We start from the raw sequence: 14554 nt of genomic DNA, 5'->3' as shown, positions 1-14554 counted from the left end.
GTCAGGACAGGAACAGAGATAAGACAGGTGTTCAGTTTCTATCCCTGCATTAGATTTGCACAAGGTCAAACCTCGGCATAATGATACGCAACAGGTATCAGCGCCTTCTGAGATTACATTACTTCTTCTTTTTTTTAATAACAGATTGGGGACATCCCTGGTGATCCAGTGGTTAAGACTCTGCACCTCCAATGCAGGGGGCATGGGTTCAATCCCTGGTCAGGAACAGCTCTCACATGCTGCGCAGCACAGTCAAGAAATAAAAACAGAGTAGATTATTGAGATATAATTCACATACCATGCATTCCATCCCTGTAAAGTAAGCAATCTTTAGTATCGACACATTCGGTGTTACATCAGAACCGACTATTTTAGGACATCTTCATCACTCCAGAAAAGAAACTCTGCCTCCTTTGGCAACCACTACCCATTCTTCTCAAGCCTCCGCAGCCACTAGCCCTCGACAGCCACTAATTTACTTTCTGGTCTTTAGATCTGCCACATTTGGACATTTCACACAAATGGAATCATACAAAACGGGGTCTTCTGTGATTGTTTTCTTTCACTCCGCATCATGTTTTCGAGGTTCACCCACGTTGTCACCGGTATCAGTAATTCATTCCTTTTATTGCCGAACAGCATTCTGTCATTAATTTGTTAATTACACTCCATTTTGTTGATCCATTGATCAGCTGAAGGACATTTGGGTCATGTCTACTTTTTACTATTACGTATAGTGCTGTGAACAGCTGTGTACAAGTTTTTGTGCGGCACATTCTCAATTCCCCTGGTTATATATACCCAAGTGCAGAAGGGCTGGGTTGCAAGTAAACTCAATGTATAACTTGTTGAGGATCTTCCATACTGTTTTCCAAAGCGGCTGCACCATTTTATTTTCCCCATTTCTCCGGTCCTCACCAATACCTGCTATTGTCTGTCTTTTGGCCATAGCCATCCTTGTGGACACAGAAGGAAGAATACACAGAAGAACTGTACAAAAAAGATCTTCATGACCCAGATAACCATGATGGTATGATCACTCAACTAGAGCCAGACATCCTGGATGTGAAGTCAAGTGGGCCTTAGGAAGCATCACTATGAACAAAGCTAGTGGAGGTGATGGAATTCCAGTTGAGCTATTTCAAATCCTAAAAGATGATGCTGTGAAAGTGCTGCACTCAATATACCAGCAAATTTGGAAAACTCAGCAGTGGCCACAGCACTGGAAAAGGTCTGTTTTCATTCCAATCCCAAAGAAAGGCAATGCCAAAATATGCTCAAACTATGGCACAATTGCACTCATCTCACATGCTAGTAAAGTAATGTTCAAAATTCTCCAAGCCAGGCTTCAATAGTATGTGAACCATGAACTTCCAGATGTTCAAACTGGATTTAGAAAAGGCAGAGAAACCAGAGGTCAAATTACCAACATCTGTTGGATCATCAAAAAAGCAAGAGAGTTCCAAAAAAAACATCTGTTTCTGCTTTATTGACTATGCCAAAGCCTTTGACTGTGTGGATCACAATAAACTGTGGAAAATTCTGAAAGAGATAGAAATACCAGACCACCCGACCTGCCTCTTGAGAAACCTGTATGTAGGTCAGGAAGCAACAGTTAGAACTGGACATGGAACAACAGACTGGTTCCAAATAGGAAAAGGAGTACGTCAAGGCTATATATTGTCAACCTGCTTGTTTAACTTATAGGCAGAGTACCTCATGAGAAACGCTGGGCTGGAGGAAGCACAAGCTGGAATCAAGATTGCCTGGAGAAATATTAATAACCTCAGATATGCAGATGACACCACCCTTATGGCAGAAAGTGAAGAGGAAATAAAAAGCCTCTTGACAAAAGTGAAAGAGGAGAGTGAAAAAGTTGGCTTAAAGCTCAACATTCAGAAAACTAAAATCATGGCATCTGGTCCCATCACTTCATGGCAAATAGATGGGAAAACAGTGGAAACAGTGTCAGACTTTATTTTTTGGGGTTCCAAAATCACTGCAGATGGTGACTGCAGCCACGAAATTAAAAGACGCTTGCTCCTTGGAAGGAAAGTTATGACCAACCTAGACAGAATATTAAAAAGCAGAGACATTACTTTGCCAACAAAGGTCTGTCTGGTCAAGGCTATGGTTTTTCCAGTGGTCATGTATGGATGTGAGAGTTGGACTATAAAGAAAGCTGAGCACCGAAGAATTGATGCTTTCAACTGTGGTGTTGGAGAACACTCTTGAGAGTCTCTTGGACTGCAAGGAGATCCAACCAGTCCTTCCTAAAGGAGATCAGTCCTGGGTGTTCATTGGAAGGATTGATGCTGAAGCTAAAACTCCAATACTTTGGCCACCTGATGCAAAGAAGTGACTCACTGGAAAAGACCCTGATGCTGGGAAAGATTTAGGGCAGGAGGAGAAGGGGACAACAGAGGATGAGATGGTTATATGGCATCACCAGCTCAATGGACATGAGGTTTGGGTAAACTCTGGGAGTTGGTGATGGACAGGGGAGCCTGGCGTGCTGCAGTTCATAGGCTTGCAGAGAGTTGGACACAACTGAGTGACTGACCTAAACTGATCCTCATGGACATGAAGTATATGTGGCGGTATTTTTCTGCATTTCTCTGATGACTGATGTTGAGTATCTTTTCATGAGCTCACTCATGAGTATCATCTGTGTATCTTATTTGCAGAAATGTCTACTCATATCCTTTGCCCATAATTTAATTGGGTTACTTGTCTTTTTGTTATTGAGTTGTAAAAGCTCTTTATATGTTCTAAATAAGATAGTCCCTTATTACATATATGATTTATGATTTATGAATAGTTCTTCTAATGCTGGGGGGTTGTCTTTTCATTTTCTTGACAGTATCCACTGAAGCACAAAAGATTTTAATTTCAATGAAGTCCAATACAGCTGTTTTCCCTTTGGTCATTGTGCTGTTGGTGTAAGACCACTACTTTTTGCAGCTGTTTGGGTGGTAAGTTTTTGCATGAGGACATGACTTGTAAGGCTATTTTCTGTTCTTTCTTTGGGCCCAGAGTTTTAGCTGTCCTCTGGCTTCAATAGAAGCCCCAGGACAAGCATCTGGCATCTGTCAAACCCCTGGTCTTGTGGGCACATACTGGTCAAGTGCAGGGAGGGTCCTGCATCTGTTATGACTTGGAGTGTGGATTCTGGCAGCAGAGTCCTGGACATGGCTCCAAGTTGCGCCTCGTACTGTCTGTGCAATCTCACCTGAATAACCTTAATGACAAGGCTGTTTCTTCATTTTTAAAACACTGTGAACATTACAGAAAATAATTCATGTAAAGTGCTTCTCTGTGTTAAATTGTTTCAGTCCTGTCCGACTTTTTTGTGACTCTATGGACTGTACCCGCTAGGCTCCTCTGTCCATGGGATTCTCCAGGTGAGGTTACTGGAGTGGGTTGTTATTTCCTCCTCCAGAGGATGTAGAGTGCTTGGCCACTAAGTAATACATGTCTGCTGCTCCCGTAATGCTGCTGGCCCTGGTCGATTCACTTCTGCCATAAAACCTGGGTTCCAGGCAAGCTCCGGACTCCTGGTCTCTCCTCTGGCTCTGCTCTGTTTAAACACATCCTCCTGGCAGTCACCTGGTCTCTTCCCTGCCTTACCTCCCGCAGCAAGGCCTCTTCGCTCTCTAACAGACCACCACTCGGCCCCAGTGGGTCCCAGTTTTCATCACCACTCTGTCTTCCAGCTGCCTGTTTTATCTGGCATGTCCAGCCAACCAGTATCTACAAGCACTTCAATATTTAAAAATTCCTCCTCCTGGGCTTTGTCTCTCCACCTGGCCCAGGTGTGGTCCGCTTTCTGTCCACGGCCTGGGCTCCTTTCCAATGTGCACATTGAAGGTCTCCAGTGTTACATGAGTCCACCCCTGCCACCCCTTCTGCCTCTCCTTCCAGCCCATTCTGTTGCCTCCTACACCTGTCTTGTCCTCTTGGCTGTTTCTGAAATGCACACACGTCCACCCTAGGGTCTGCATCCTCAGAGACCTCACCTTTTTAGCATCACCCAGCCCGTGACCCACTCTGATCCTGCCACCTGCCTCTCTTCTCTGGCCCCAGGGGGCACACCCAGCCCCCTGAGCTGCTGAAGGCTTTCTGTTTTCCCCACGAACCACCACCTTCTACCTTTCTACACAACTTATTATTTACTATGCAGGTACCTTTCAAATTGTATTAGGATGTAAGCTGCCCACGGGCAGCAGTCTTTGTCTCCCTCCCGAAAGCAACACCTAGCAGCTGCCCCACACAAACTGCAGAAGTGACCAGCTGGACGGTGGTGTTTGCGTTTCTCTGATCACATGGAGGATGGCCATCTTCTAGCATCACAGGCCACATGCACTTCCTCTTTTGTGAGCAGCCTTATTCTTTCATCCCTTTGTCCGTCTTTTCTTTCTCATTGACCGGTGGGGACTCTGCAGACTTTTGTGACACCGAGCCTTGGTCACTGGCTTATCTGTTTGATCCTAACCCCCCGCCTGTCACTGTCCAGGGTGCGCGGGAGGCCCGGGAAACAGAAAAGCTGTGAACCTCAGCAACCTTGTTGGGGTTGATGTCAGCAGGCATCCATGTTTGGAAGGGAACCGGAAAGAAAATCCTGCTCAGAATAACGACCTGATCTCCCGGGGAGGACTGGACACATACCCAGGCAGGCAGTCCCCGCAGACGGCGTCGCCGGTGGCCGAGCAGTTGGCCTTCTGGAAGCGGCTCAGCAGGGCGCAGTCCAGGCACGGCTTGCACTTCTGAGAGCCCCAGTCCTCCTTGAACCTGTGCGGCCGGCACTTCACACACTGGGCGTCCTCCCCATAGCCAAAGCCACATTCCTGTGGGGATGAAAAGACAAGAGACAGCTATTCAGACCCCGCAAGCATGAAAAAGGAGGATGACGAGATAAGACGGGGAACTGGGCTGGTAATTACCCAGCGTCTGCCTCCCTGCACACAAAGGCCCCTCTTTCAGTGGTTCCCATGTGTCTCCCCGCTAATAATCTCTCTTACGGCCAGAAGTATACTTTGTCATCCACTTTATTTCAGCAGCATGAGCATTTGAATACGAAAGGCTCTCTGCCTCCTGCTGCTGAATTATCGCTGGCTTAGGGCGGAATCAGGCACTTTATTCTCTAACTTGGCCAGTCATCTAAGTCCTCAGAAACTGGAGTCAGGGAAACAGGCAGACACACACACACTTATCAAGGCATAAAATAAGTGCTTTGATAAGTATTAGAAGGCAAGGACAGCTGCATATGAAATGTCAGAGGCTTACAAGCCTATAAACCTATGCAGTGAACTGCCTTGAAATATTTAGCTGTTTATTATCATCATTTAAACACCGAGTCTGACTTTTTTGCAACCCCATAGACTAATAACCCACTAGGCTCTTCTGTCCATGGGATTCTCTAGGCAAGAATACTGGAGTGGGTTGCCATTTCCTTCTCCAGGGGATCTTCCTGACCCAGGGATCAAGCCTGCATCTCCTGCGTCTCCTATATGGGCAGGTAGGTTCTTTACCACTGTGCCGCCTGGGAAGCCCTGGCTGTTTATTGCTGTCTGATAGAAGATACTTATATGACGCCTAAAAGTACACTAAATTCTTGTCTGGATCAAGCCCTGTGACACTAAAGTCTCAGGACTTTCCAGATTTGGGCATCAGAACCCGGCGCTGCTTTCCAGGGATGGGCCTCACAGATGACCCTTTGACCTGCGTGCAATCATCTCCACAAGTTCAAGCACTAAATCAATCACAGCGGATCATGATGCAGTTATAATGCAACCACAAGAGTGCTATAGACAGGTGTTCGTGAGAGTTTAAAAAATAAGTCATAATACAGAATGAGAAGTATGACCCCATTTCTTACAAAAACACTAATATTAAGTACTCATATTTATTGGGGGCTCTCTTCATGTCAGGCTCTCATTAGTTAATACTCCCCCCAGTAAGGAAAGCCCTACTCATAGATCGGAGTGGGGGGTTTCCCAGAAGGGGCGCACTTAACTAAAGAGACATGGTTGATATCAGAACCAGGATATTCCCAGAATAGTCTTTAAATTGACTAATTAATTGATTCTATAGTGCTTTACAATTTTTGAAAGTTTCACACACATAATTTTATATAATCCCATAATAATCCTTTTTTTAAAGTTCCCTATCCCTATATTGCCCCCCTCTTCTCTCTCTGCTGGTAACACTAGTTTATTCAGTTTTATCTGTGAGTCTATTTCTTTTCTGTTTAACTCACTAGTTTGTTGTATTTTTCAGATTCCACATATTAGAGATATCTTACAGTATCCTGTCTCTCTGACTTAACTTCACTTAACATAGTGCCCACCAAGTCCATCCACCCTGCAGCAAATGGTAAAATTTCATTCTTTTTCATGGCTTAGTAGTATTCCATTGTGTGTGTACACACACACACACACACACACATATACACACACAACATCTTTTTTATCCATCCCTCTGTTGATGGACACTTAGGTTGCTTCCATACCTTTGCTATTTTAAGTAGTACTGCTATGAACACTGAAGTGCATATATCTTTTTGAATTAGTGTTTTTGTTTTTTTCATATATATACCCTGGAGCAGAACTGCTGGGACATAAGGTACAAGACCTACACCATTTAATTCCAGAGCCAGACTTCCTATTATCATACTGTGGGCCTTTCTGGCAGCTTATCTGACATATACACAGAAGGATGTCTGAAGAGTTACATACCATAGTTAAACCAACTATGTGCTGGTTTCTATAGAACACTGACCCTTGAAAAGAAAATCAGGCAGCAGCTCATAAGCTGTACGCACAGCCTCACACCAAGGGTGTGCCAGGGGCCCACATGGCCCCACACGAGGGTGTGCCAGGGGCCCACGGGCCGCCAGAGGGGCAGCGGGAGTCAGGGCTCCCCTCACAGCCTCAGGTCCCTCTTCTGGGAACCGTGGAAGCCAGAACACAGGTCCAGAGAGGTCAAAAATCCTTGTTTCTCCATAACGTTTACACATTTAACTTCTCCATCCATATTTATATGCAAAGACAACTAATTAAAAATTAAATCAAAATTAACAGGCACACATACAAGAATGTACACATGAACTTAATTACAAAACAGAAATAGACTCACAGACATAGAGAACAAACTTATGGTTACCAAAGCAGGAGGTGGAGGAGAGGGACAACTTCTGAAGGCTGGGGTTAACCGATACGCACTACTGTATATACAACAGGTAAACAGCATGTCCTACGATATAGCACAGGGAAATACACACAATATCTTATAATAATCTATAATGGGGAAAGAATCTGAAAAAGCATAGGTATTATATATGTATGCCTGAATCTCTTTGCTGCACACCCAAAACTAACACGTTGTAAATCAACTACACTTCAATTAAAAAGCAAAAACCAATACAAAGAATAGTGTTGCCTGTACTCAGTAAAGAACTCAATAAAGGGTATTGGCAATAAGGCTTCAACCCACTAATGAACTCATGCACATTTGGGAGGAGGAGCCCCCTCGTCTCCCTTTCAGCCCCTGTCTGTCTTCCAGACGTGTCTTCAACAAGCACAGCAAAGCGCTGTGGAGAAAAACAAAGCAGGAGGTCAGCCCCTCCTCAACTCTGAGGGCTCCAGCCCGACAAAGCTCCGACCCAAAGGCAGGCGGGGACAGGAGAGGGGTGGAACCGGGGTCTCCCGCACTGAGGCTGATTCTTTACCATCTGAGCCACCAGGGAAGCCCCAATTCACAAATTAGAATCTCTTTAAAACTGTTAACAGATTCTTTTTTTTTTGTGGGGGCGGAATGATGAGGTGTTTTCAGTTCTCATAACTCCGTAATGATTTGATTTTCATGCAGAAAGCAGCTGTAGCAATCAGGAAAACAACACAGACACATCTAGAGAGAGTTCTTGGGGTGTCTACTTGGTCTCAGTGGGGTGGGGGGGAACCCCTGCTATTTGGGGGGCTGCGCCTCTCAGTGCGATCTGCGTTGGGACCACGTTCGCTGCAGAAAGAGCCGAGCATCCCAAGGTTTTCGTTTGGCACAGAAGGGCACCTCCCACCCCGTGCCCCCAGCATCAGGGATCAGAGCATGTGACATCCGGGGCGGGGCCTCAAGCTCAGCATCCCTGTCAAAGGTCCCTGCGGCCACAACTGCAAAATCACTCTTGGATGCAGGCGGCTTGGATTGCACGGGTCTCATATACAGGTTAACACACAACAGAGAGGGGAAGGAACAGCGGGCAGAGGAAGACAAGCAAACAAAGGGAAAGAGGCAGGGGTCCATGTACTGGCAGCACACCTCCAAAACGCTGCTCTCCCGGCCAGGCTGACGCAGCAGAATGGGGGTATTCTCCCACACTGGAGACAGACGCACACGGGCCACTCGCCAGCCAAGTTACTCTGGGAACTCTCTGACCCTCAGCTGCTTCATCTGTGAGAGGGGATAATCGCCCGGCCCTATAGGGTTATTCTGAGAAATAAACTGGAAAACATATAAAGCCTCCAAACTAGAAATCAAGCACTAGCATCCGGCCAAAGAAGGGATACCAATGACTTTTATTATTCTGAATGCTCCACAGCCCACGTTTTCCTGATTCCAGTATAATAAAGTCTCGCTGGGGAACAAAGTGATCTGCAGACCCCAGTTTTTTAGGTGACTTCAAACATCACTTTGAAGTACTTTAGCCACTTGATGCAAAGAGCTGACTCACTGGAAAAGACCCTGATGCTAGGAAAGATTGAGGGCAAAAGGAGAAGAGGGCGACAGAGGATGAGATGGTTGGATGGCATCACCGATTCAATGGACATGAGTTTGAGCAAACTCCAGGAGATGGGAAGACACGGAAGCCTGGCGAGCTGTGGTCCATGGGGACGCAAAGAGTCAGACACAACTGAGAGACCCAACAATAACAACAAAAGCATCACTTTTCATCTAAAACATTTTTACTGAATAAAAATCTGTCTAAAATGAGTCTCAACTACTTGCTTTTGAAAATGGGTACATAAAATAGAATTTCACCTTTCCCGGCTGAATCTACTGCTGCATTGCGCTGTCGTACAAAGAACCAGGCAGCCCTGGGGCTGCAGGCGCTGCTGCTGGGTTAACACCCCTGCCGGCCGGTCAGCTGTTCTCCCTCCCTCCTGCCGGGCATCACTGTCCACAGCCACTCACTTCCTCTCCCCATTCCCGAGAAACTGGATAAACGATCCGACTTGAAAATATACACACAAGGGTGTTGACAGTCCCATCTCTCTTGAGAAAGAACATGTACTTCAGTGTCAGAGAAATCTTTGTGCTTCTTTTTTGATTCCTGGCTGTATTCTGGAGTTCATATCCTACATGAGGACTGTTTTGGCCAAAGAGTTTTTGCCATATTATCGCTGTGTGTCATTTACATGGCATTAGATTTTATAGAAAGAGAATTTCATGGTTTTTTTTTTTTGGCTCATTCTACAATGGACCAAATCACATATAGAAAGAAAAAAGTGGGGCTCCAACTGTATCATAGGTTTCCTTAATAACTGGATACTGGCTCACTACTTCTGCCTGGAGTTTATATGTTTTACTGGCAGCAATAGCAATTTTCTTTGGGGTAGCACTGGGTGACGGGTTGAGGTAAGGCTTTGTACCATTAGTATCATAAAACAGTACCGAAATGCACAGAGCAGGAACCATGAGTCATACTTGTACAGAGACTGATTATTTGGATGAATTTTACTCAAATAGCTCAGCTGATAAAGAATCCGCCTGCAATGCAGGAGACCCTGGTTCAATTCCTGGGTTGGGAAGATCTGCTGGAGAAGGGATAGGCTACCCATTCCAGTATTCTTGGGCTTCCCCTGTGGCACAGCTGGTCAAGAATCCACCTGCAATGCGGGAGACCTGGGTTTGGTCCCTGGGTTGGGAAGATCCCCTGGAGATGGGAAAGGCAACCCACTCCAGTATTCTGGCCTGGAGAATTCCATGGACTATATAGTCCATGGGGTCGCAGAGAGACACGACTGAGCGACCTGCGCTTTCAGTCAGAAACAGACTCACAGACATAGAGAATGGCTGCCAAGATGGAGGCGGGTAGGGGAGGATTGGGCTGGGAGTCTGGGGTTAGTAGATGCAAACAGTTATATACAGGATGGATAAACAACAAGGTCCTACTGTACAGCTCAGGGATCTCTATCCAGTATCCTGTGATAAACCATAATAAGAAGGAATATGAAAAATAATGTATATATCTCATATAACTGAATCACTTTGCTACACAGCAGAAATTACCACAACATTGTAAATCAACAATACTTCAATAAAATTTTTAAAAGTATGTATTTTCTCTAAAGTATCTGCCATTTTTAAAACAATACTATTCTAAAACTATTTTTAAACTTTTAAGAATAACATCACAGCTTGCAGTTCATGCCAGCTTAAGTGTATGAAGTGACCATTTCATGCGTTGAATTAACTAGACATCTTGAATTAACTAGAAATTCAGAGCAATTATTTCCAAAGAATTACTGTACAACGTCCAAGGCAGCAACCACTTTTAGAGCTGATCTGTCATATTTCTAAAGCACCGTAAACATACAGATGCCAAAATTATTTGAAATCCAGGCTATAAAGTAAACAGCACATAAATATTAAATTATATCCCAATATAAATGTCTACTTTGATGTTTTTATTTCACTCAGTAAAACAAAGTGGTTAAAATGCCTTGAAATCTTCCATATTAAGTTCAATAAACAACCCATCCTCCATTTGTAACTTCCTACCCTCCACCACAAACACTACAGCCAGGTTTGGGAAAACCTCACAGACATACCCTTCCTGTGCGTGTGCATGTGTGTGCAACTTGAGTGCATCTGCCTGTCTCAGGGCATGGTGGCAGTGTTCAGGATACAGGTCTCACCACTGCATCCCAAGGGCAACCTCTCTGCACCGGGTGAAATGCACTGGTGAGGACCACGTGTTACACTTGGGCATCTAACCAAAATAGCATCTGATCTTTTGGGTTTTCCCGCATGACTCTGGGGTAGCAGGGAGTGATTTCTCTGGTAGAGTGCTTTCTTTGAGTACAGAAGCAAGAAGGATGGATGGGTCTCTGGAGAGGAGGCAGGGAGCAGGCTGCCCGCGGGGGATCTGCTTCATCTTACCTTTGACAGACCAAGCCGGACAAGCTTTCCTGAGCCAGTTGCTCAACTATGCCCTGTTCTTAGGTCTGGTCTTGAAGAGCCCAGTTGTCTCCCATTGTCCACACATGCTTATTCTCCGTATCTGACCAGCTCTCCTCACCCTCCCCCCACCCTCCCCACCCACTGGTGATGTCTGATTGTCTGCCCACCTTCAGCAGGACTCCCCCCGTCTGTTTAGCTGGGATGCCCCTTCCCTTGATGCTTCCTCTTCGGGAGTCCCACCCTGATCCCCATCCTGCTCCTGGACGCTCGCCCCCCATGTGTCCACCTGGATTTGAAACTGAACCCAGTTGTAGGCCAAAGTCTCTGCTGCAAAAGCTCCTGAATAGAAGTTCTTCTTACTGCTTTAACCTCTGTCCGGCATGTCCCAGGTGGCCCTGAGTTCTCCCTCTGATCCTTTTATTAGAAGGAGTGTGTGTGTGTGTGTGTGTGTGTGTGTGTGTGTGTCTGGCATGGTGTGGTGTGAGAGAGAAGAGTGAGTCAGTCACCAGCCTGGGCTCTAGAATTAGTGACATATTTTAGCTCAGTTGGTAAAGAATCCGCCTGCAATGCAGGAGACCCTGGTTCAGTTCCTGGATCGGGAAGATCCGCTGGAGACAGGATAAGCTACTCACTCCAGTACTCTTGGGCTTCCCTTGTGGCTCAGCTGGTAAAGAATCTGCCCGCAATGCGGGAGACCTGGGTTCGATCCCTGGGTCAGGAAGATCCTCTGAAAATGGGAAAAGCTACCCAGTCCAGTATTCTGGCCTGGAGAATTTCATGGAGTGTATAGTCCAGGGGGTCACAAAGAGTCGGACACAACTGAGTGACTTTCCCTTCACTTTCACTTTTGTTTATGGAGGACCATCTCTCATTAATATCCATGCTAGAAATGCATGGAGGCTTCAAGACGACACTATGGCCTTTATTTTTTAACTTATGACCTGCCGGAGACATGGGTTCAATCCCTGAGTTGGACAGACTCCCTGGAAAAGGGAATGGCAACCCACTCCAGTATTCTTGCCTGGAGAATCCCATGGGCAGAGGAACCCGGTGGGCTACAGTGCTCCTCAGCTATGAATTCCCATTTCTCCAGGATGTATTCAGAGACACCGCCTCCCCCTCTAAAATCCCACCATAGCACACCCTACACCTGCTGCAAAGGTTCTGAGTCATCCCTGTTCCTTGACAAGAGACACTGAGTAACTTTTCTTTAGCAGTAGATAAGCCAGTGTGTAATAAAGAACTGCCTGCTGTTTAAGATGGATGAACAAATACTGTGCATTTTCCTAAAGTATATTATTACTACCACTACTACTACTGGTGCTATTATTTAACTTCAGGGAGCAAGCCTGCAGGCCATGGCAATATTTCCTGGTCAGCAAGGCCAAGCCTCCCTCCTGGGAGGGCGGGGATGCACAGAGCGTCTGCCTCATCTTGGTTCCGAGGCAGCAGCAGGCTGGACCGAGCCGGCGGCCGTGGCTCTGTCACTCTGCCCAATATTTTAAAGCCACAATTGGTGGCTTTCCAGTAGCAAAATGACTCAAAGTAAACAGTCCTCAGATCCCCTTCTCTCCTCCCTCCCTCTGCAAACCCAGAACCGAACAAAAACACAAGTGGATCCCACCTATATGCTGGGGGAGCAGGCCCCCACTCCCAACAGGGGAGATCCTCCCAGACCACGAAATGTCCCGGAGACATACTCTGGGCACTCGAGTCGAAAGCACTATTTATTTGTGCGGCCAGTGACTATTAACTTGGGTTCTTTGAACTTTAAAAGCTCAACTTGGACAGAGAAGAAGTTATTTATAGAGAAAATCTAGGGCACAGAAATGGGAATGACAAATTAGATTCATGTGGCTGGTGTTTAGAAATCAGCTTTTTAATTTCCTTTAATAAAACAACAGCAAAGACGCATCCCCCCCGCCCCCCAAACTTTCGGTTTGTGAAAACCCACAGTTGAGTTTTTCTAAAGAAAAATGACAAGCTAGAGCTTGTTAATATCTGCCAAACATCACTGGGCTCGATTAGGTATAATTAAACACAAATAAAGTGAGCAACGGTGTAATTAAATGGCAGAAATGAATCGTTTTATACTTGAAAATTACACTAAATTTTGTGTAACTTTGTTCATAAGGATGAAAACAATTTTCCAAAGAGGGAGACGTCTTTAAAAATAGGAAGCCCCACATAGACTCGCATAAACTCTTGTTGTTTACAAGAGTTGATTTTTTCACATTAACTAAAGTCATCCCAATAATTGCTTAGCAAAGCTTACTTTGAAAACCATGCCAGAGACTTGAAGTCTGTTTCCAGAGGCTCATGCAAAAACTAGTTTCCTGATTTACTGCTGAGAGGCGACCGTGTTAAAAGCTCACTGTTGGCATCAATACTCAGTGTGGGGGAGGGGCTGGGCAAGCGCGAGATGGTTAGAATCCAAGTCTAACATGGTCACTTCGGGAAAACAAAAATATCATCTCCCACACATCCCAATGCTGTTTGCTCTCATGAGCCCCTGGGACGCCACCTGACACTCACGCACACGGTCCTGGTCATAACACCGGCGGCGCTGCTCACAGAGCCACGGAAACCACACGTGGTATTTTTTGCCTCAGAAATAGGAAAAAGACATTATTCATTATCTTTATCATAGACTCTCAAAAACTAAAACCTAAACCATGCAGTGGGGGAGAGAGTAAATATGGCTCAAGGGAATAAAACCCTCAAAACAGACTCTGAATGGCTCCATGACTTACCACATTATTTTCCAAAAGATTCAGGAAAACTACTTAAGCTGAGTTACTAAAAAGTCTTTTTTTTCTTTTGAACATTTCTCTTTTGTTCCCCATTTAAATTTCTCCTTAATTGAGCTTTTAATTTTAAATAATAAAGAGTGTGAGCTAACATTTGCATGGATCATATATTGCCAATCAAAGGTGCTGTGTTGTGCTTCGTCACTCAATCCTGTCTGACTCTTTGCGACCCCATGGACTGTAGCCCCCCAGGCTCCTTTGTCCATGGGATTCTCCAGGCGAGCATACTGGAGTAGGCTGCCATACCCTCCTCCAGGGAATCTTCCCAATCCAGGGATTGAACCCAGGTCTCCCACATTGCAAGCGGATTCTTTACCCTGTGAGCCACCAGGGAAGCTGATCAAATACATTTGTCTAATTAAAATAATTAAATTTTGCATACAGGTTAATTATGTATCAGTATACATTATGTAGAATATTGACTACATATACTATAAATGTAATATACACAGTATACGTATCTATATTATAAATGAGCTGTGCTGTGCTGTGCTAAGTCTCTTCAGTTGTGTCCGACTCCTTTGTGACCTCATGGACTATAGCCCGCCAGGCTTCTCCAGGCAAGA

At 45.3% G+C, this 14554-nt stretch overlaps 1 protein-coding gene across 3 annotated transcripts in view; it reads right to left on the bottom strand.

Moving 5' to 3' along the window:
• The window catches only part of TNFRSF19 (TNF receptor superfamily member 19), a 90886-nt gene that overhangs the window by 42700 nt on the left and 33632 nt on the right, over positions 1-14554 (bottom strand). For all 3 annotated transcript variants that reach the window (XM_070471678.1, XM_070471677.1, XM_070471679.1), the window contains one exon: positions 4669-4847. In XM_070471678.1, coding sequence (XP_070327779.1) covers positions 4669-4847 — 179 coding nt within the window. The remainder of the gene's footprint in view (positions 1-4668; positions 4848-14554) is intronic.

This window comes from Odocoileus virginianus, chromosome 8, assembly GCF_023699985.2.
Source record: "Odocoileus virginianus isolate 20LAN1187 ecotype Illinois chromosome 8, Ovbor_1.2, whole genome shotgun sequence".
Lineage (NCBI taxonomy): Eukaryota > Metazoa > Chordata > Mammalia > Artiodactyla > Cervidae > Odocoileus > Odocoileus virginianus.
Note: the sequence above shows the minus strand (reverse complement) of the source record. Positions and strands in the feature narration are given on the sequence as shown.